This window comes from Falco rusticolus, chromosome 1 (genome assembly GCF_015220075.1).
Source record: "Falco rusticolus isolate bFalRus1 chromosome 1, bFalRus1.pri, whole genome shotgun sequence".
In the NCBI taxonomy this organism is placed as follows: Eukaryota; Metazoa; Chordata; class Aves; order Falconiformes; family Falconidae; genus Falco; species Falco rusticolus.
In genome coordinates this window covers 59,447,425-59,469,194 of record NC_051187.1, presented here as the reverse complement: position 1 = coordinate 59,469,194, position 21,770 = coordinate 59,447,425, and the positions used below count along the sequence as shown (strand labels likewise).

General features: G+C 42.7%; 2 protein-coding genes across 3 annotated transcripts in view; one reads left to right on the top strand and one right to left on the bottom strand.

The window, feature by feature from the left end:
* The first annotated feature begins 1,377 nt into the window (after positions 1–1,377).
* Positions 1,378–11,764, top strand: CASP6 (caspase 6). The gene is made up of 8 exons (XM_037381033.1): positions 1,378–1,473; positions 3,251–3,292; positions 4,048–4,090; positions 6,138–6,284; positions 6,721–6,797; positions 7,246–7,421; positions 9,553–9,709; positions 10,317–11,764. Exons 1-8 carry the CDS (start codon positions 1,443–1,445, stop codon positions 10,553–10,555), a joined length of 912 nt encoding a protein of 303 aa, XP_037236930.1. The 5' UTR covers positions 1,378–1,442; the 3' UTR covers positions 10,556–11,764.
* Positions 11,765–12,138: 374 nt separating this feature from the next.
* The window catches only part of MCUB (mitochondrial calcium uniporter dominant negative subunit beta), a 52,686-nt gene continuing 43,054 nt past the window's right edge, over positions 12,139–21,770 (bottom strand). Inside the window, exons 3-9 of one of the 2 annotated variants that reach the window (XM_037381013.1) lie at positions 21,287–21,362; positions 20,849–21,019; positions 16,259–16,363; positions 15,893–16,053; positions 14,863–15,066; positions 13,319–13,435; positions 12,139–12,347 (exon numbers count right to left, since the gene is read on the bottom strand). In XM_037381013.1, coding sequence (XP_037236910.1) covers positions 12,270–12,347; positions 13,319–13,435; positions 14,863–15,066; positions 15,893–16,053; positions 16,259–16,363; positions 20,849–21,019; positions 21,287–21,362 — 912 coding nt within the window. In that variant the 3' untranslated portion in view covers positions 12,139–12,269. The remainder of the gene's footprint in view (positions 12,348–13,318; positions 13,436–14,862; positions 15,067–15,892; positions 16,054–16,258; positions 16,364–20,848; positions 21,020–21,286; positions 21,363–21,770) is intronic. The other variant, XM_037381020.1, reaches the window with a different exon arrangement.

Sequence of the window (21,770 nt, the reverse complement as noted above, 5' to 3'; positions counted from 1 at the left end):
CAGCCGGTCTTCACAGGAGAGGTGTTGCAGCCCTCTGATCATCTTTATGGCCCTCCTCTGGATGCGCTCCAACATGTCCATGTTCTTGTTATGTTGGGGGCCCCAGAGCTGAACGCAGAACTCCAGGTGGGGTCTCATGAGAGCCAAGCGGAGGGAGAATTGCCTCTCTCTGCCTGCTGGCCACACTTCTTTTGATGCAGCTCTGGATATGTTTGGCTTTCTGGGCTGCAAGCACATACTGCTGGGTCACATTAGGCTTCTTGTCCACCAGTGCCCCCAGGCCCTTCTTGTCAGGGCTGCTCTCAATCCATGCTCTGCCCAGCCTGTTATTTGTGCTTGGGATTGCCCAGACCCACGTGCAGGACCTTGCACTTGCCCTGCAGCAGGCCACTGTAACGTCACCTGTCCCTGCCCTGCCTTTAACCGTGACCCATAAGCTCTCAGTTTGGTTGGCTCTTCATCCCATCCCCAGATGGGATGGTACTCCACACACTCCAGCTGGTCATTGACATAGAGGGTGACACGTCCGCCTCATCTCCCCTGCCTGTCTTGTCTTTCCATTCCAACACTGCAGTCACAGAAGCCACCTCACCATGTCTCTGTGATGCCAACGAGATTGTAGCCCTGCAGGTGTGCGCACGCAGGTAACTCTTCTTCTTTATTCCCCACACTAGGTGCTGATGCTGGCTGAAATTCCTTTGTGCTGCTCCAGGTGCTCTTCTCCTGACCTGTGATAGAAGCAGTAGTTGTTACAATGCCTTGGCACCCTCCTCACTCAGTACCTTGGTGCTCTCCTCACATCATCAAAGAGGACTGACGCAAGAGTAGAGCAAAGCTGCAAAAGCTACATCTGAACCTCTCAAGGGCTTATGTGTGGGTGCCCGAGGAAAAATATATTTTGAGTAACAGTCTTAAAGGAAAGGAAACAGTATGTGCCTTTAAAGGGAATTCTAGTTCAGTTTTGAAAAAAAAAAATAATCTCAATTTAGTAAACACAGTAGCTTCCACCGTACCTTCGGATGTTGCCTTTGTACATGACAGCACAGTTCACGAAACACGGTCAATGAAGTACACACCGCAGGAACCCAGGTAACGCACAACCTTCACAAGCAACCGAGGGCGCTTTAACCCATCGCACCCCGTTTTCCCGGCTGAGTTTCGACCTACGGAGCCGGCCCTCGCAAGCCCCGAGCGGGAGCCGCCGCTCCGAGTCATCACGGACCGACCTGCCGGGCGCGGCGCCCCCCCGCAGCAGCCCCCCGCCTCCCGCCCCGCCACCGGGACCCCCGCGGCACCCGCCCCGGCTCTCACAGCGGCGGCGGAGGAAAGGGCGACACAGGCCCTGCCCCCGGGAGGGAGCCCGGGCCGGGAGGCGGGCCAGCCCCGCCCCGGGAAGGCGAGGCGCGCAGGCACGGCGGGGCCCGGCGCCTTTGTCCGGGGCGATGTCGGGCGGGGAGCGGCGGCGGCCGGCAGGTGGGTGGGCGGCGGGTAATGGCGGCCGCCGCGCGGCTGGGGGCGGGAGGGGCGGCGGCGGCTGGGCGCCAGCGCGGCCCCCGGACCCGTTAGCGTGCGTAGGCGTTCGCGGTGCCGGCGGCCCCCGGCCCCGCGACTCCCGGCGACGGGGGCTTCGTGGCTTGTGGCTCCCGGGGCGGACACGGTGCCCATCGCCCCCCGCGGAGGAGGAGCGGGAGGGGCTGTGGGGAAAGCAGCCTCCCCCCTCGGCTGAGCCGGGGCCGTGGGCCAGGGCCCGTGGTGCGGGGGTCGCTGCCGACGTTCGTGGCGAGCGGGGCTTCGCTCCCTCCCCGGGGAGGCCGGGGGGCGGGCAGGGTCCCGGCGGGGAGCGGGGCTTCGCTCCCGTCCCGGGGGGCGGGCAGGGTGCCGGCGGGGAGCGGCCGGCGGCGAAGGCGGAAGCGGGCTCTCGCGTGCCGGTCGCGCCCCGCGCTGAGGGGAAGGGGCGCTCGCGCTCCCGCTCCCCGCCCCCCCCGACCGCCACCGCGGCGGGGTCTCACGGCGCAGCCCGGCCGGGGGACGGGGCCGCGCTGCCGGCACCGGAGGAAACCAGCCGGCCTGATGGAGGGGGGAGAGCGGCGGGGCCAGTCGGGCGCGGCGGGTAACGGGCGGGCGGGAGCAGCGGTGACACCGTGAGTTCGGCTTACAGACGCGGTGTGCCGTGCCATGTGGTTACCGGTATTTTCTAAATACCGTGTCTTTTGGCCCAAATGGTAGACCTGTTGAGATTTAAACCTACCCAGGCAGAGATACTACCAGCTCCCAGTGTAACCCTGTGCATACCTGATTTTTGACTCCTTGGAAACAGTCCATCTTGAGGAGACAACGAGAAGGCCGTAGTCCCGCTGAGAGCGGTCAGTTTTTGGAACAAGTCTTTGCTAGGCAAGCACAAAACTTGCTCTGAAATCTTGCTGCAGTATGGCAGTGGCAATGAAAAGCTAAAGACTGGGAACTGACTGCACAAGAGTGAACAAACAGGAAAACCACCTTCCCCTCGTTTCCTTTGGCCCAGGAATTCTCTTCTTTCAGCGTCTGCAGCCTGTGCAGGAGCCCTGGCTGGCTGTGACAGCATTTTCTGTCTAAAAGTTTGATGACTTTAACATCTGGTCTGTTGTCTTTTTGGGGGTGGATCACCCCCCCCCCCCCCCCCCTCCAAGCTGAGGCAATAGCATCAGCCAGATCTTAGGTACACAAGCGAAAATACGGTGTAAATTTAAAGATAGAGATGCACTTTTAAAAGGTCTCTGGCTTCCTATTCCAACAGAGTCACAGACACGGGTCGTGTTGCTATATTCTATCTACACTCACTTCTCAGCATTGTTTTTTTTCATTTGTCTGACCTACATGTTACATTGTAAGCAAACTGAAATTATTTTTTTTTGTGTGCTTTCAGGTTACTAGCGATAACTGTAAGACTCCGCACCTGAATGCACGATCAATATTTGCCAGTGGAAAATTTACATGTAGTAAATAGTAACACTTAGAAGCGTGTGACTGACTCTGAGCCACCCCCCTACTCTCCTGTGCTATGGTGTTCAATAGAAATGCTTCTAAAGCCAAGTCTAGATTTCTGCAAGTTTATTTTGATGTCTTTATAAACTTTTCTCCTCTATCAATACATAGCTATGTTTGTTTTGCAGAAGGTTTTAATCATAAGTGAAAAACTGGTATGAAAAGGTAGTATTGTATATACAAAGTAGTTTGTAAAATACATGTGACCCATCTTCTCATATTATTGTAGGCCACGTCCGGTTGGATAGCAGACCTGCATTATCCACCACAGGTACAGTACAGTATAGTTTTCATAATGCGGTATTTGGTTTCCACCAGTTGTCGTACAAGCTGTGATTTTATAGCCCACTGAGATGTTTTAGCGAAAGGAGTAAATACTGTGGCCTGACCATCTGCAAGTCTTTAGTTCTATGCGTTCCCAAGATGTGCACGTTCCCTGTTGTTCCCACAATGTTACCTTTATGTGCATTCTGTTACTGAAGATACTTATGTCTGTATAGTTTAGCAGAAGAAAAGGTACAAATCTTGCATCTTCTCAGTTGTCATTAGCTATATATACTGTTATGCTACCTACTCTGACTTGTGTGCTGCATCCAACCTTTAGGAGAACGCTCAGCTTTGCATTAGCAGCATTACTGAAATAAAATAAACACCAGTGTTTTTAGGTTATGTAAAATCGTAACTATTGAGTTAGAGACTCTGTTTAAATAAATACAGCCAGCTAGTTATATGAAATTATCTCAGAATATGTCTGTGTAGATACAAATAGACAGATACAAAATATGCATGTCTTGACCATCTAAAATTCAGACTGTTGGACTCAGAACTTTTAAGAACAGCCTGTAAAAGCTGTGGGTGCAGACAAATGTTAATGAAGCTGTTTAACTGCACCCCTAGTCACCTGACGTGTGAATGAGCTTTTGGTTCACATTAACAGCTACACTTTAAGGCTGGATGCACAAGTTCAAATTGTTTCTTTTTAATGAGTGATTTAGTGGCTAAATCACTTTTTGATCTCTCTAACAGATGGAAATCAGAACATCACAGAAGTAGATGCACTTGATATAAGGTAAAGTTCTGATGGTGGTGACAGAGAGATGGCCCATGCCCTTGAGGTTAGTGCAGGGTTTTCTGATTTTTGTTAAGAATGTGACTGGATTATTCAACTCAACTCCACCCACTTACAGAACACATTTCTAGCTTTAACTACACCAGATGTAGAACCACCCTTATCATGAAGGCATGCAGAAGGGACTCTTAGGAGTGGACTCCTTTTATGTTAGGCAATGTGCAGAGACTGTGGGAAAAACACCATCACAGTCTAAGGAACAGTTGGGCAGACTAAGTGATAGAGTGTAGCACAGGAGTATATTCCTCCAGAAGGAGGGTAAAGGGATCACAGGATAGTGATTCCATTAATTTTTCCTACTCCAACTTACAACATCAGCTAGCCCTGGAAAAGGTAACCTACCTGCCTGATAACTTCCTTTGCCTCACCCACTCAGTAAATACAGCTGAGCAGAAGAACTATTTAGGGAATCATCTTTTAGCGGTCATTCACAGAATCCAGGGACCTAACTGTCCAGAATCCCTGCTAGCCTCACATCTAGCCAAATCGTAAGGAAGATAAATTGTCAAAATCTGAATAGTACTAGTACAGGTGAAATATCATTCATAATTAAAAGTCTAAAGTTAATGATCTTTGCATTTTATCATGTTAAGTACTCAAATTGGGGAAAGTGTGATAAAGCACCTCACAAATTTTCTTATTAGTGATCCAGCCAACATTGTAGAAACCACCAGACTCTGAATACGTCATCCAGAGTGCCTGTTCCCTGTTTGAATTCTTACTTAGACATTACAAAAAGATGTTTCATTAAGGGGCTGCTTGTAATAAAGTGGAGAAGCATAAACAGTTTATTGGGAACTCTGGCCATTTTGTAGTGAAACAAAGGTATTTTGCTGATGAAACTGAAATCTTTAAGTGACATCTGCAGGCAAGTATTCTAGGCAACTTCTTCCACCAACTGCATCAAAAGTGAACATTCTGTAGCAGGAAAAAAAAAAAAAGTAACATGCCAAAAATGCCAGCTCTGACTGAAGCTAATCCTAGGGCAGCGTGACCTGGACTGTCATCCTGTGCACCTGTAACACTGGCCTTCTCTGTTGCCAGGGCTATTGCCAGAAGTGTTTTAGTTTGTTTTCTGCATCGATACCTGTGTCTACAAAAGCAGTAAGATTGTCTGCTTTGTAAGTACAGCCATGCTAACACTTTGAAATGACTTTCTGGGTCCAAGTGTACAGTCCATGGCGTGCTATCACAGACTTCTATGTTGTTTTGCTCATAAAACAATAAAATTGCTGAATGCTACTCCAAACACACGGGTGCTCCGTACATTTGTCACTGTGATAAAGTCCTCCACTTAGAGGCTGGGCAGGTCATTTGTTCTGTCCTTCAGAACAACACTGTCCCTCTTCAGCTTTAGGATTTTGTTGGCTGGTTGCTAAAAACTTAAACCAACAGTTGCATTTTCATAGCTTTCATTTTGTTGGGGTACGTAATACCAATTTTTTCTCCTCTTGCAAGATACACTATGTGAACTACCTCATCGCCAGTTTTTAGTGCATTGCTTTTGATGCAGTGCTCTATTTAGTTAGAAGAATCTGAAGCAAATCTCGGACAGCTACAGTCCCAAATAGGTACAAATGCACTATCAAATTGTGTTGAAGTAATATTTAGACAAACACATAACGTGGAGGATTGGAACCAAGTCTATAACCTGCACTGTTAACATGCTTTAACCATGTTACTAATGAGACAGCTTCCTGACAAAAGGAAACATAAATACCTTGTAGAGAAATTGTTCGGCCTACCTGATAGATCCTTCTACACACCCAACACTTATTTTTACTCAATTAACGTATCCAAGCTTTTCAAAAAGACCTAGCAATTTATGCTCTTCTGAAAATATTGCACATTTTGAGGTCTTGTCTTTTGAAATCTGATACTCCAAGTCTCTAGTCAATTAAAAAATCTCAGCTAGCAGGAATACAGGAAAGTAATTCAATTAGCCATTAACTCATTTATCAAGAATGTTTTCCATCTCTGGCAATAGACAAACACTTGATCCTGCAGTGCAATACAGAATGAACCATCAAAGAAGAGGAATTGCGTTAATCTTCAATCATGAGCACTTTTTTTGGCATTTAAGGCTGCCTGACAGACGTGGGACTCTTGCAGACAGAAACAATCTGAAACGCAGGTAAGAAACTTGGTTGCTCTACTAAAGCTTCAAAAGCTAAACTTCACAAGTCATGGTCAACTAAGCAGTTACCTAAATCTTGCGTTTACTTACAGAACAAAGGCTTTTGCAGACATAAGCACCTACGTAACCTTGGCAAAGCAAGCCGTAATAGAAAAGCTTAAAGGCACGTTCCTTTAAGTCACAGAAACTGCTGGCACAAGTCCTGTGATTTCAGTGCCTCCAGGGCTCTCTTAGGACAAACTCTTTTAAGTAACTTTAGGTATTACACCTGTACTTTACACTGGTTTGAGTTCGAAATCAACTTTACTATTTCTCTTTAAATAACGCATCAACATGAATATTCATTCTCTCACAGGGAAAGCAATTAAGTTGGTAGCAACTGACATACAATTTGAGCAAGATTTTTACTAATACTGATGTTTTTTAACAATAGTTTGACAGACCTTGGGTTTGAAGTCAGACTTTTTGATGATCTGAAAGCGGAAGATGTGCTGCAGAAAATTTATGAAGGTAGGAGACTATACATCGCTTATGTCTATTTGTAGCAGAATTTCTAGATATCTTTTCTTCTGTTCTCTCTGTTCATCTAACTTCAATAATTTTTGTGCACAAGGAGGTTGTTTAATATTAGAAAGACTTAAGGATTAGACTACAGATTATTTTATTGCAATGTAAGTGAAGCTTCTGTGGAGAGAACTAATGAAGTTGCAAAGAGCTGAAAGTACATACTTGCAGCTGAGATAAATTAGTAGCATTCTACTTTTTACTTTCAGTGGCCCTTACCTTCACCCACGTTGAATCATTGCACCTTCAAATCTCTGCAGTATTACGCTATCTGAAAATAGGATTTATTTGAAAAAGGTCTGAACAGAGATTAAATTATATGATACAAATGTATGTTGTTTTTTAAACCCGAGGATCACTGTTTAGTCATCTAAACACCACTTGACAATTTCAGCCTCGAAGGATGACCACAGTAATGCTGACTGCTTTGTTTGTGTCTTCCTGAGTCATGGTGAGAACGATCATGTTTATGCATATGATGCTCAAATCAAAATTGAGGCAATCACAGACATGTTTAGAGGAGACAAGTGCCAGAGTCTGGTAGGAAAACCGAAGATATTTATCATTCAGGTAAGATGTCTGTTTCTGAATTCAGTGGAGTTAACACTGACCTATGTTTTCTTGTAATATAAAAGTCAGTTTTCCTGATACAGTCTTTCCACAAGTGAAAGATTTTGCATCATAAGGAAAGAAGGTATGGAAAACTGTTCCTTAAAGACATTTAAAACATATGTAGTATTGCGATTCTAGCTGTATTGAATAAGAAGCAATTTTATGAAGAGCAACCCAAATTAAGCCCATGTTGGATTGACTGTCAGTGTGTAATGGCTGAGAAGACAGGATCATTTTTTTGAGAAAGTTGTGTGCAGCCTCAACTCAGTTCCTACTGTTTACACCTCACAGCCCTAGGCTAGGCTGCAGCAGGCTATCAAATCTCCTTACCTTCACTGTTCCCTTCCAGGCACGTCCCTTTACTTTACTTGACAGAAGTTGTTCTTTGTGGGATTTTTTTGTGGGTTTTTGGTTTGGTTGGTTGTGGTGGTGGCGGTGATGGTTTTTTTGGTTTTGTTTCATTTCTGTCCATGACCAATACTTGCCATCTCTGTAGAATTTTAAAAAATCAATTTAAGGCTTTATTGTCCCAGAAATACTGTTTGTGCTAGGTGGTCAAATAAAGCCCGTATGTAACTTCCTGGTTTACTCCGTGGTTCACAGGATAATGCAAGTTGGGAGGGACCTCAGGAGGTCTGTGGTCCAGCCTCCTGTTCTAGCAGAGGCAGTTATGGGGTCAAACCAGGTTACACAGAACTTTATCCAGATTACAGTTAGCAAACTCAAGCGAGACCCTGGCCTTCCACAGATTGTAATTGTAGTAGTTTACAGAGTAATTCTGAAAATAACCTTTTTTTTTTTTTCCCAAATGAAAGCTTCTTTAGGCACAATGCTGCTGCAAGAATCAGCACATTGTTAATTTACCTTTCATCAGGACTTACTCAGCTTTGATTATTTTTTTTTTTTGGTAACCAGGTGCCAAAGATGGAAAAATATTTACATAGTTCAGTTTTAAGTTATAAATAATGCTTTGAAACATTTGTGATATATACTCATCAAAAAGCAAATTCACTTCAGTTCAAAAACCAAGTTCTTTTACAGCACAACTGGTGTAGCATTTACCTGTGTAAATCAGAGGAAACAGCAAGGATGGAACTTCATCACCGTAAATGAAAAGCTTTTATGTTTCTCTCTTTAGTGATAGTAGTTTCTTACTTACTTTGTATCTTTCGACTGTTCTTACCTTCTTACCCACCATGTATAGCCTTTCTGCAATGCTGGGCTCACTTACTGGCTTCTCACAAAAAATCCTCTCCCTTAACTCACATTTGAGACTGATCTAAGAGCAGAAGTGTTAACGACGTATAATGAGGGCTGTGCTTCAGAGCACTTACTCAACACTGCCTTGCCAGCAGGTCTGAGGGAGGCCATTCTTCCTCTCTACTCCACGCGAATGAGGCTACATCTGAAGTATTGTGTCCAGTTCTGGGTTCCCCAGTACAAGAAAAGTATGGGCTTACTGGAGTGAGTCCTGCAAAGGTGTTTAAGGGACTGGAGCATCTGCCATGTGAGGAGCGGCTGAGTGAACTGGGACTGTTCAGCTTGGAGGAGCTGGCTCAGGGGAATCTTATCGATGTTAAAAACACCGTATGGGAGGGAATAAAGAAGAGGGAGCCAGGCTCTTTTCAGTGGTGCCCAGTGACAGGACAAGAAGCAACAGGCACAAATTAAGACACATTAAATTCCATCTCAACACAGGAATTTTTTTTACTTACTTTTTTATTATGAGGGTGGTCATTGGAAGAGGTCACCCAAATTGATTCTGGAGTCTCCATCTATGAAGATACTAAATAGCTGACTGGCATAGTCCTGGAAAACCTGCTTTAGCTAATCGTGCTTGAGGTGACTGCACTAGGTGATCTCAAGAGGTCCTTTCCAATCCTGGCTATTCTGTGATCATCTCAGAGCTTTCACTGGTCTTTGTCACCAAGATTTTAACTGACAGAGAAGTAAATGGATGTTTATGAATCCAGACTAATGGTAACGTGGAACACTTAACAGAAGTCCTCTCTGGTTAGTGTCAGAAGTATCATACTAATATAGGTGAGCTTGGCAGTGGTGGAAGCATAACAATACTTCTCACCAACAGGCGTGTCGAGGTGATAAACATGATGATCCAGTTATTGCTCAGGATTCAATAGACAGCAGTGATGAATCCATTGTCAATGAGACTGAAGTGGATGCAGCTGGTGTCTATACCCTGCCTGCTGGTGCAGACTTTATCATGTGCTACTCTGTGGCGCAAGGTAAGTTCTAATATTTTACATCTGATGTCTGATACTTCACTGTAACAAGCTTGAACCACTTCTTCATTTTGCAGTCAAAGTGAGTACAGTTCCAGGTTATCGGTTTTAGATGTCTGATAAGTGACATCTCATCTGGGAAAGAGCCTCACATGTTAAGGAAAAAATGAAAATAAACTATCAAGGTTGCAGTTAATTTGCCAAGCAGAAACATTCTCATCAGTCTTGCTGCTGAGCTGTCTGCTGACAGCAAACATTCCCCTCTTTTCCAGGATTGTAAGATTCTGGTGGCTTATAAATTTCCCTGCACTACATGGCTGTCCTCTCTGGTCCTCCATGTATCTTGTCCTCAGTCCTGCCTGCTCTCTTGTAATGTGCAGATATGTAACCTACCTGCCCCTGAACCATGCTCCTCTTGGCTGAACACTAAGTAATCTCAAAGCTCTTTCCCATGTACAACTTCCAGTGAAATTGCATAATCGCTGAAGTAAGATTATATCCATTAGTAATCCCTTATGGATGCAGCCAGTGAGCAGTAACTCATAAATATTTTTCAAGTGGCATCACTACTTACACTTGGATATCATTTTATGTACCTGTTCTACAATAGGTTACTTTTCTCATCGTGAAACTGTAAATGGCTCCTGGTACATTCAAGATTTGTGTGAGGCGCTTAGGAAGCATGGCTCTTCCTTGGAGTTCACAGAACTTCTTACTGTTGTTAACAGGAAAGTATCTCATCGCAAAGTGGATGTGTGCAGAGACATTAATGCTATAGGAAAAAAACAGATTCCTTGTTTTGCCTCAATGTTAACTAAAAAATTGTATTTTCATCCAAAATCTAAGTAGATTGTTATTTAGTAATGACAACCATTAACTAGTACTCACTGCAGAACTGAAAAATGCATCATTTTAGTTCAGAAGGCTAATAATCTACAAGACTGTTTGCAAAAACACTGGGATCAAACATTACAGTTTGTATATCTAATAGCTTAAAGCAATTTTAAGGCTAGTATTGTATCACTGTTCATCTCAGGGAATTTGGGAAAAGTTCAGTGGTGTAGAACTATTAAATGCTCAGATTTTATTGAAAACGGTACTCTAGACTACTTTTTTTCTTAAAAGTTTTTTGCTTGATTGCCATGTAACTGTGGCAGATTTTACTATTTCTAAAACATCTTAGATGTTGAATTAGATTAGCTTGTCTTGCTCCAAGAGCACAGTTTCCGGGGAATATATCTGTAGGGCATCTTTTTAAATCTGTGGACGATGGTATCTACCTTCCAATTTTTGTGGATTTATTGAGCTTTTTAGACCTTTTTTTGGTTGGGTTTTTTTTTTCTGAAAACTAAAAAGGAACTTAATTCCTTGAATATAACTGTAGCATTAATATAGATAGAGAGCTTCTTTTAGCTTGCACATAATTTACGTTTTGGGGCACAATTACAGCTTGTTGGTGCATTGCATCCTCAGGAGAAAAGCAAGCAGTAGTGAAATGAGCTTGCTTAGCGTGACTTCGGGTAAGCATGCCTTGTACGCATCTCTAAAGCTAAAAGCAAATCATTTCAAGGTTCCAGGCTCGCTGCTGGGCATGTCTAGGCAGCTCTGTAAAATACTACATATGCAAACCTTCATGCTTCAGGCCTTGGTGTTGCATCAGCCTCTCCCTCCCTTTGGCCCCAGAGGAGGTCAGCCATACTTTGTTATTGTGTACATAAAAGCGATAATGCATTTGTCACCATAGGATTGTTACTACTGCAGCATCAGTAATTTCAATAATGCTGACTAGAACCGAATAGTTCTTTTATTATTTTTTATATTATTAGTACATATGCTTAATTCTGGGGGACAATGGGGCTGAGAAAAGTGTCTTAATCCACTTTTTTGGTATAAAAGAATTGATTTACTGGCTCTGCATTAGTTAAATCTTTCCATAATACTATGTTCAGAGTCATAGATGTTAAATGTCACTATGGCTACTTTTAAGCTTTGTATAAACCATGTATGTTTGAATGTTTTGATAAATTCTTTCAATAAAATGCAACAGTGAAACATAAATGCATTTTATAGTAAATGAGTTTGATGTATCTTACTTTTCCAGCAATATTTACTAAAAAAGCTTACTTGTGATGCAAGTCTAACCTCTGCCAATGGTATTGCACCCACACAGTCAATGCACTGAGCTAGGGAAAAGGAAACGGTAAGTTCAGAAAGAAAATCCTTAACGCAGAAGTTAATTATTCTATGAGCTAGTGCTGTGCTATAGTGAATGGTACTAAAAAGGCAACCATGTTCTATAAAGCGTCCCTATAATTTTACCATCAGGCAGAATGTCCCCATTTTACTAATGAGCTTTAACAAATATGTTGAAGAACTTTGCTTCAGCAGCTTCTTCATAGGCTTCAAAAAAAAAAACCCCAAACCATCAAGTGACCAAATAATTTTTATAGATATTTATTGCAACTTTCAAAAGTATAGTGGTCAAAAATACCCAGTTTCTATAAAGTAACTAAATGCTCATATCAGCTTTGAAAGGATGATTCTAATATATACAAAACCAAAGTCAGTCCTTGTTATTGATTTCCTGGATTGGAAGCCTCAGATGCAGAGGTTGGCGGAGACGCTTCAAGGATTCTTCTGCCTGCCAGTGCAAGAAAGAGTGAGAGTTCATCTTCTGCAGCCCTCTGTTTTCTCCTCTTTCACACATGCAGTATCTTTCCTTTCTCAGAAGGGACTGGTCTTACGCAAGAAATCAAACTAATCAAATGGAGGATGCTGAACATTTTCAGACCTGCTCAGGTTATTCAGCCTGTCACCAGAGAGAAGCATGTGCCCTGCTCGTCCACCCACTCGCCCACACCCCAAAGTATTATTTTCCTGAAAGCATAATTACATGATTTATACAAGCTACTGAAAAAGCATCAAACTCTAGCCTGATGTCAAGTGTGGCTCACGAAGTGATACCCTAAACCCACAGGTCTTGGACTACAATCAGGGGTAGTTTCAATTTCCTTTTATGAGGCATTGAACAGAGGGCTGGTGAGATGGGATGCGGGAGTAAGAACTGAGGAGAGAGAGATCTGCTACAGTTTTTCATGAAGACTACAAAGTTTCTCCTAGGTGCCCACACCACCTTTTCCATCCTGTCACCCATACTCTGTAAATCTAAGCCTTTTACCTAAGGGATAGGATGAAGATGTCAAATGCTAAACTCTGCAAGACAGGCTCCTGCGCAGGAAGGGTGAAGACTGTGCTACTACAGCAGCGCAGCAAACATACTGTCTCCAAAAGCAACAGAGCTGTTCTATTAAAATGGCCAAAAATGCAACATTTGAAGAGTATGCAAAAAAATGGATGTGTAGGGCTGATAAACGGATTTATTTGTTTTAAATTAAATTCATGAAGGTCTCCCTTTCTGGTGACTTAATGAAGTAGCTTATACGTCAATGGCAAACACTGTATGGTTATCTGAATAGCTGAAACTGGCTGATCAGCAACACAGTTTTGAGTGTAAGTAGCAAACCTTGAGGTCAGTTTTCCGTTAGCTGAGAGTTTACTGAAAAAGTCTTAAGCCAGAGGCTACCTCAGTATTTAAGGACTGTATTTAAATACCTCTGCTAGGTCGTCTTTGAGCTTGTTATATCGTTCCACATTAAAATGCTGGGTTTTGGATTTCCGATAGAAGTAGTGGAGGAACTGCCTGTCTTTAGCATCGGGGTAAATGTAGTCCTGGTGAAGAAAGTAGGGCACATATTTGGGGTTAGCAAGAAAACCGGGTAGAGGTCAGAAGATTATAATTATACATGTAATACATACATACAGTAATTATACATATATTATACAGATAAGTTTTCACTAGAAATTCAGCCTGTTTCAGTTTTATCTTGTTCAACACCTGTATATGTTCTGTTAAGAGGCTACATGTGAAGTTATGCCCTTATAAGACATGGTAGGAGTAATTTCTATCATGTCTAAAGGAATTTTTGATTATAATAAAGACATTATGTAATCTTCATGACTGGAGCCACCTGAGTCAATGGACACTACTTCCAAGGAGAAAGTTCAGCTACTGTTTCTCAAGGACTTACTTGAAAGTCTCAAGCAATGGTGCCATCAGTTGTTCAAAAAAGCCAAGTAGCAATCTCTGCCTACTCATATACAAAAAGTAGGAATGCCTTAGCTGTTCTTAAAAATCAGTGAGAAGGAGTAAAACGTGCATTCAGAGCCAACTCTTCATAAAAACAGACACATTTCCCCTTCTCACTAAAGGAACCCGATGTTTCAGGAGGTCTACAGATCCATTAGTAATTGTGGAAGGAAGAGTTGGTTACTCTTCCATATATCTCCATAGCAAAATGCGTTCTGCATCACAGAAAGTTCAATATCAAAATGTCCACTTTGGGAGTAAAGTACAGAGCTAAAACAGGAAAAACAAACATTTCTGGAAATCTTAACAGGATTTCAGAACAAGTCTGTATTGTGCAGCTCAGTTAAGATCTGGGGGTTTTGTTGCTCGAACTTTTTTTCTTCTCAACAATGCCTGTTTCCTGCCCCATTTCAGGTGTCCTACATTTACTTCCATTCATTCAAAGTTGAGGAAAAGCAGTCAGATTATGCAGATGGATTCTGAAGAACAATGTAATAACTTTTTTTTTCCAGGCACTAAATTAGGTATATTTCAATAATGCAACTGGCAGAGTTCCAAACGGCTCGGTACCCTGTACCGTTTATACATAAACTCCAGCGAATAAAAGCTACAGTTCAGTGATTTGCTTCCACAAGGCAGCGTTCACAAACTGGCACAGCACTACTAGTTGCTCACCCTTCACAGCAATAAGCAAGGTGCTGTTTATTATTCAAAGTGATCTATTAAAAAATAAGAGACTTCTTTCATCACTTTTCATTCCCTAGGTTATGCAATCTTACAGATCGTAGTTATGCTCGGTAGCTGCTCTGCAGTTCATGTGTAACAGTACCTGGCTTGATTTTGCACAATGTAATGCTTGTATCCAGCACTACTGGGGATCAAACAAGTCCCTGTCTGACAGCAAGGCTACTTACAGAACTGTATTTTCATCAGAGCCCAAACACTGTGATTTTCAGAGTCTGTTTTCCCTCTTTACAATACTCCAGACGTTTACAAAACGAGGGCTTACCTGCTTAGTAAGAACAAAGTAGGCATAGAAAGCCATGGCACTCCCATAAGTAATGAAGTATGTGACCGGCTCCATGATGTCCCAGGAATAGACCCACCATGTGAGCCATGCCAGCGCTCCCCCCTGTGTTGACATCAGAGCTAGGCCAACCCACAGAAGCCTGGAGGTCTTTGCATCAGCGCTGCCAGTGATTCTGGCTTTCATCTAAGGAAAAGAAACAGAGAAACCTGTTCAGGCAAACATGAGTACTCTGCTGGTGGGCAGCTCCCCAACTATGTTTTCTGCTGGCCTAGATCCTTTTTCAGGATCTTTTACTGACTTCTTACCGACTTACCCTGCTGAGAAAGAAAAAGACTGAAATCCAAGGGCAACCAGATCTCCTGTCTGTTGTGCACCAAGAAATCCTGCTTTTAATGTCCCCACTACTAGGGATTTATGTCTACTGGATTTCCATTTCAAGGCAGCTCTGTTTAACGCTGAGGCTGGTCCTCACAAAGCAGGTCCGAAGCCAAGGAAAAGTCTGTCCACTTTGCCAGGCTCTTTCTGGCTTCCTCCCCTTATGCTGGGTTAGCTTAGCCTGCCCCGGATCAACTTTCATATCTTCCCTTCTTGGGTTCTGGCAACCATTAATCCAAACAATGTGCCTTGCTGCCTCGGGGACAGAGAAAACCCTAGCCTAAGCTACAGGTGATTTGTACCTCACTATTGTTTTTTCCATAATGGGTATTCAGAACTCATACAGCAACAGGGGACTGAGTGGACTTTCAAGCCCAATACTAGCCACACTGAGGCCTGATCATGACAGCTTTCTCCAGGTGTTGTGGTTTCTTCCCAGGGAATATGTGTATCAGGAAGGAGAAGAACTGAATTGAAAATAATTTGAATTACATTTGAATTGACCATTGTTGACATAACAAACAAAACAGACACACCCTAGCCATTCATGCTGATTTTGTTCTGTCACAGGACTTACTCTTGATGAAAGGAAATGCTTTTGAATTTTTTTAAAAAAGTAACCCCACTTTCCAACCTGTTCAAGAGGCAGCAGCTCTTCTTTCAGATGGTCCACTTTCTGTAGCAATTCTCTCTCTTTCCTGATCTGGTGATCTTCTAAATGTAGAGCCACAAACAATCTGTGGACCAAAGATTTGATATCTTCCATTTCAGTAGCATGCTCACTACTCAGCTTATCTGAAAAGAAAATGTTTGTCATATAAAACACTTCAGGAACCTACTCTTCTTCACTCTCTCCCCACCTCCAATCCCCAAAAGCAGGCCTATCCCATGGTAAAAAAAACCAAAGATAGATGTCTTTCTTTGGATGGGTTCCAGTTTTCTGAGTCTTCCCATGCCTTTCACTGGCTGAAGTGAGATAGTTATTAAGCGTTGCTCTTACCTTTTACAGGAGGTGACACACTGTACGTTGTGTCATTGATAACAAGTTTGAAGTCATTCATCAGTAAGACCTCCATCAAGGCTGCACTCGAAACCTTGCTACCATCTGCAGAAGAAAGATTTAAGTTCTAAATCATTTGTCATAAGGAATCTTAAACATTAGCCAATACCCCTTTGGAAAAGTGCTACAGTTCTTTTTTAATGATGTGTGGAAGGGAACTGTATTTTTAGTAAACCTGGTAACTGACGCTAAACAGTAAGGAGGAACACATCAACACAGTGTGCTTGAATGCCTTCCTAGCAGCGTCATTTGGACTTGCCACTACTACGAGCAGACTCGCATTTTCTTCTGTTACGATTATGACTAGAATTGGCCCACTGCAAAGGGAAGGACAGAAGAAAAAGAAGTCTTGCATAAAACAGCAACAAATTGCAAGGTAAAGATATGCATTTTTGTTTCTCCATCTACACACAAGTTTGCATCTTCACTAGGACAATGGGTTTTGGAAACTTAGAAGACCTTCAAAGACCTCATCTTCAGTTATAGATTTATGTATTTCCTTAAACAGGCTCTTCTAGTCAAAAGGAGCAATTCTTGTCAGTAGTGGTGTTCAGATTTTTTTACTTGTACTTGAAATCTGTTTCACGATCAGTTGTGACTAGGAGTTAAGAAGTAGATAGCTAGACTGTTCAGTACAAGGCAGACCAGGAGCCACAGAAGCATTAGTCTAAAAAGCTCTGGAAACCCCTTTTCTACTTTTCTTTTTAATGCAAAAATATACATTAATGCTACCTCATCAGCAACACAAGAGAACAGACTGAGAAAAAATAAATAAATATCTATTTTCCATGACTTAAATTCAGAGACAAAGGGGTAACTGGGACATTCAATCAGGAAAGCTAGGTGTTGAAGATTTTATCCTGCTTTTATATTTGTTCCTTCTTCTCATTCCCTCTCTACCACTTTTCTTTGCCAAGGGCGCTTTCAGCCAAAAGGCAGTATTTGTGTCTGCCTAGGGCTTAGAAGAGATTTGCCACTAGTGGATGAACCACAACTTCAATATATGAAAAGGCTGATATCCAAAAGCATGGACACACAGCAGCCCTTCCCAGGGCATTCTCAACATAGCAGATCTTGCGAGATCAGTAGTAATCCAGCAACATTTCTGATGTCTTGGTAACAGAAGAAACAACTGCATCCAATGAGAAATGCTTCCCTTCCTATTTTACATTCAATATACAAGGGCAGATGTAATCTAAAACTTCTGTTGAAATGTAAAAGATCTGTTTCGTCCCATCTCTGCTTTTTGTTTCCCTGTTTAAAGGGGCCTGAAGTTTGTAAATAACCTCTTCTCTTTAGTATCTTATTGCTCGTTCTGCCTTCTGGCTTTCATATCTCCTCATTTCACCATCCACTCCACCTCATTCCAGCTAGGAGGCAAAGGAACACATCACATCCCATGGGGAGCTGAAGAAACTGAAAAACAGCTCTTGGAGTCATTAGCAGCAACACATAACAGTGGATCCCTGGAGCTCTCACTGGCCCAAGTCCAGCAGATCCCAGAGCCACCCAATAAAACCAGCCCCCCCGGGACTTCAGATGGCCCAAGAACCCCCGGAGCCACACACCATTGTGGTGGCATGGGGGGGTGGGTTCAAAAGCCACAGAGCAGCTGCTCCATGGTACCCATTTGACCTGGTCTTTATTTGCTGTATATAAAAAGGGCATCTTCTCCTGCCCCCGCCAAGGTGTGGGCAGTGGCGGGAAACGGTGGCTTTACTCCCGAGATGAATAGTGATCAGGCTACAAAATATGAAGATTTTTGTACGTAAATATTTGTCACAGCACATCTGTGCCCATGGGCCCGCTACAGAAAGGCACCATAGACAACCCCACACCTGCAGTTAGGCATTCACTGGAACTCTGTCCTTGGGTCCCCATCTGCTGAGGCTGAGACTACTGGACCCTGGGAGCCAACACACCAGCTGGCGCTCGGGCCACCCTGTCTGGGTGGCAAAGCAAACCTGGAAGGCTATCGCTTCCAGTGCAAAATCAGAAATTTTAATGTGCCCATCCACTCACTGCTTTTATTCCTTCTCCTTTTTTTTTTTTTTTGGTCTTTTTTTTTTTTTTATACAGGGTAATACAACATGAAAGCTCATTTGCATTTAAATTATTAAGGTGACATTTATGAAGTGACATTTAAACAAAAAATGCTTTTCAAAAGATGTGCCAGGCAAGCTGTTTGTTCTGGGTGTGATACAACACTGATTTAATAACCTGTCCAACCTTTTATTAACTGAAAAGCAGAAAAGTCTTGGGGGGAGGTGTTTTATTTTAGAAAATTTTGCACCAGCTTTCAGCAAAAGGCCTATGCACAAGTACAGAAGTTTTGCAGGACCAAAATCAAACCCACAGAAAATGAAAGTGCGTTGTCATACGCAGCCCTAATACTTTCAGTTAAGGTTGGGTTTCATTTAATGGCTAAATGACACAGAAGAAGTGTCTGCACTAAATCGAGTCTTCATAATTCTTCTTTAATAATAAATGCTTAAATTCAACTCTTGGTACTTGACCAACAGTTTCTCTTTACAGTATCAGTTTCCTAATAAATTAAACATCTAAGCTGTTCTCTAAGGTTACAATTGCCTGGCACTTGAAAAATACAGAACAGAGCTTGAAAAATACAGAGCAGAGAATGGTTTAGTGGTCATTGTTTTCATTAAAGCCACAATGTTTCTATTCCAAAATTGGGAGCGGGGGAAAGGACGGCGTTTTTAACAATGATAATAGGTGAAAATGGCCCAAATTCCTTTTCACTTTGGAACCTGCTGCCTGTCCGTACCAAAAATGCCAGACTTGTAGGTTTCTTACAGAAAATATCTTATACTTCAGAAGTGACAGATGCTTGCACTGAAGCAGAACTAGCAGACAGCTTTTGCTGACATACCGCAGAAGAATGCAATTCAGCAGTGAATCAAATACTTCTGTCATGGATGTCTCTGCACAACAGCAGTACCTAGAGGTTAATTGTTTGCCTGTGCATGTTCTGCCTCAGCCCAGTCAGAAATCCTTTTTAGTGAAAACTTCCATGTTAAGGGGAAGGCCAGCTGCTGACAATGACCATTTATTACAGGAGCTTCCAAAGATACAAGAGTCTGTTATGAAATTATCTTTTTCAAGTGAATTTTCTACCTGTGCTGCCTAGTGGATGCAGCATTAAAAAAAAAAAAACAAAACACCAAAAAATGCTGAAGTCCCTGTGCACACGAAGCTCATGCACATACTGGGATCCACACAGATCACATCTCCATTGCTCTAGAGGATATAAATGTATTGCTCTATGGGGTATTTTCCTGGTTTACTAAATGTGCTCCTGAAGGCAACTAAAGCAGCTTCTCCTAGATCTGTGGCTTCCCAATCTTCTAGAAGCATAAATCTATTTTCAGTTCCTTTAAAAGTACTTGCAGAACCTCTGCAATATCAACCACCAAGAAAAGGGAATGTTATGAATGCACCCAGCAATGAAACTTCGGACCAACTTTCCTTGACTCCATCCTTTATTCTGTTTATGTGTTACCTGATGGAAAATCAATCTTTCTATAGGCATATAGATTTTTTTTTCCTTTCCTTTTAGAGGGGTCAGAAGGGAAGGGAGTACATAGATGCTTTTAGTTAGCCAAATTCAAGTACCTATTCTACAAGATCGAGACAAGAAAGCTACCTCTCATTTCTACTTTTGAGAAGTCCTTCTCTAGGATGAGGGCAGGGGTGGCAAGACTCTTCAGAACTGCTGTGGAAAAACTACAAAGCACTGCCAAACCACAAACCAAGTGCCCTGGAAATAAAATGGAAAAGCAGTTTAACTAACTGGATGTTAGCTTTTATCAACAGGCAGACCAAAGAGACAAAACCCATTAAAACAATGAGCAGAGACTGAGAAAATTACCTGAAGACTTGGGACAATGGGATAAACAGTGTGCCACAAGGAGGAAAGACCGTATCGGTATAGCTTCTTCCTTTCAACCCAAGCACCCCAAAGTACTGTACTCCAGCTGATGAATGAAACCTCGCCAATGTCTCAAAAAGCTGCCCTTTATCATTGCCCACGTTATATGATTGCTTAGCTCTCAGTAAGTTTTCCGTATCAGTTCAAGTTTGTAGTAAGGCAAATGGATTCTTCCAGCTCCAGAAAACACTGAACAACTGGCAGAGGCAGATCACATTCAAGAGCTCGACTGGTTGTCTTTAAGAAGGATCATAGAGGAAAAGGAAGAAAAAGATACCAAAGAAACCAGGAGAGACACTTAATTAAAGACAGCATTACAAAGAGAAGCTACCTGGAAAAGATAATAGAGAACACTACTGGGATACAAGGACGATTACAGTAACATGTCCAATTCTGCATTTTTAAACAGCCTATTGAAGAGGACTCATAAGAAATTTGAAACACCAATAAACCTCAGAAGCGTTCAAGAGCTATCCCAACAGCATCAATGCTAAACCTGATGGATGACTGAGCTCATGCTTCAGGAGAGAAGTACAGTCCATTTGAAAAGGCATATATTAATTTTGAGAAATGTAAGATACCTGTTGTAAAGACTTCCAGTCTCTCAATTCCTTTATCTTCTTTTTGCACATCCTGCAGGAATGCCCCTACAGTGGTCATCATTGGCTTAACGGCAAACTGACAGCGTTCACTTCTTGAGGGGAGCGTAAGAGTTATCACAGGAAGACCATGTCTGTAATTAATAGTTACTTCTAGGGGACAAAAATAAAGAAAAATAAGCGTGAAAGTCATATCCTGAGTTGCAGTTTAGTTCAAAAGCTGTTTCTAAACCACAGGATGAATAAAGACACGCACACAAACCATTCTAGATTTCTTTAATGAATATAATACTTATATTTCTGCTATATATATATGTATATATAACCTGGAACTAATGTCATCTCATGCTACTCCCACAAAATAAACGAAAAGCTTGTTGACATTGACGGGAAGGGGGAAAACCTGCTGCGAAGGCTTACCATCAGATGGCACCAGCATGCTGTACGGTGCTCCCGGCCAGCCCCTCCGCGCTCCGGCGTGCCTCCACAGCCGCACCTGCAGCAGGGACACAGGCAGCTGGTTTTAAGAAAGGTTAGGATGCAAGATTTATCTGGTCAAAGGCACTGTCACGGTGATCTGCTTCTGTGTGATCTGGCAGCAGAGCTGTGCGTCTGAAGAAAACCCCCTTGCTTAGCCATTTCTAGGTGAAAGATGGAGCCATCCTTACAGAAAGCACGAACATTGCCAAAGGCATTAAGGTATTGCCCATAGTTACAACTTTTTGTTTATTGGGGTTTAAATAGCTCAAGGAAAAAGGGGAGGGGGAAGGAAAGAAAGGGAAAAAACCTGCAGTGTTTCTGAAGCGCTTCATGCAACTCTTACAATAAGCCCTGTCCTCTCCCACAAAAAACAGCCACTTGAAAAATCTCGACATCGTGGTGCCCGAAGGCAGAAGTGCTCTGC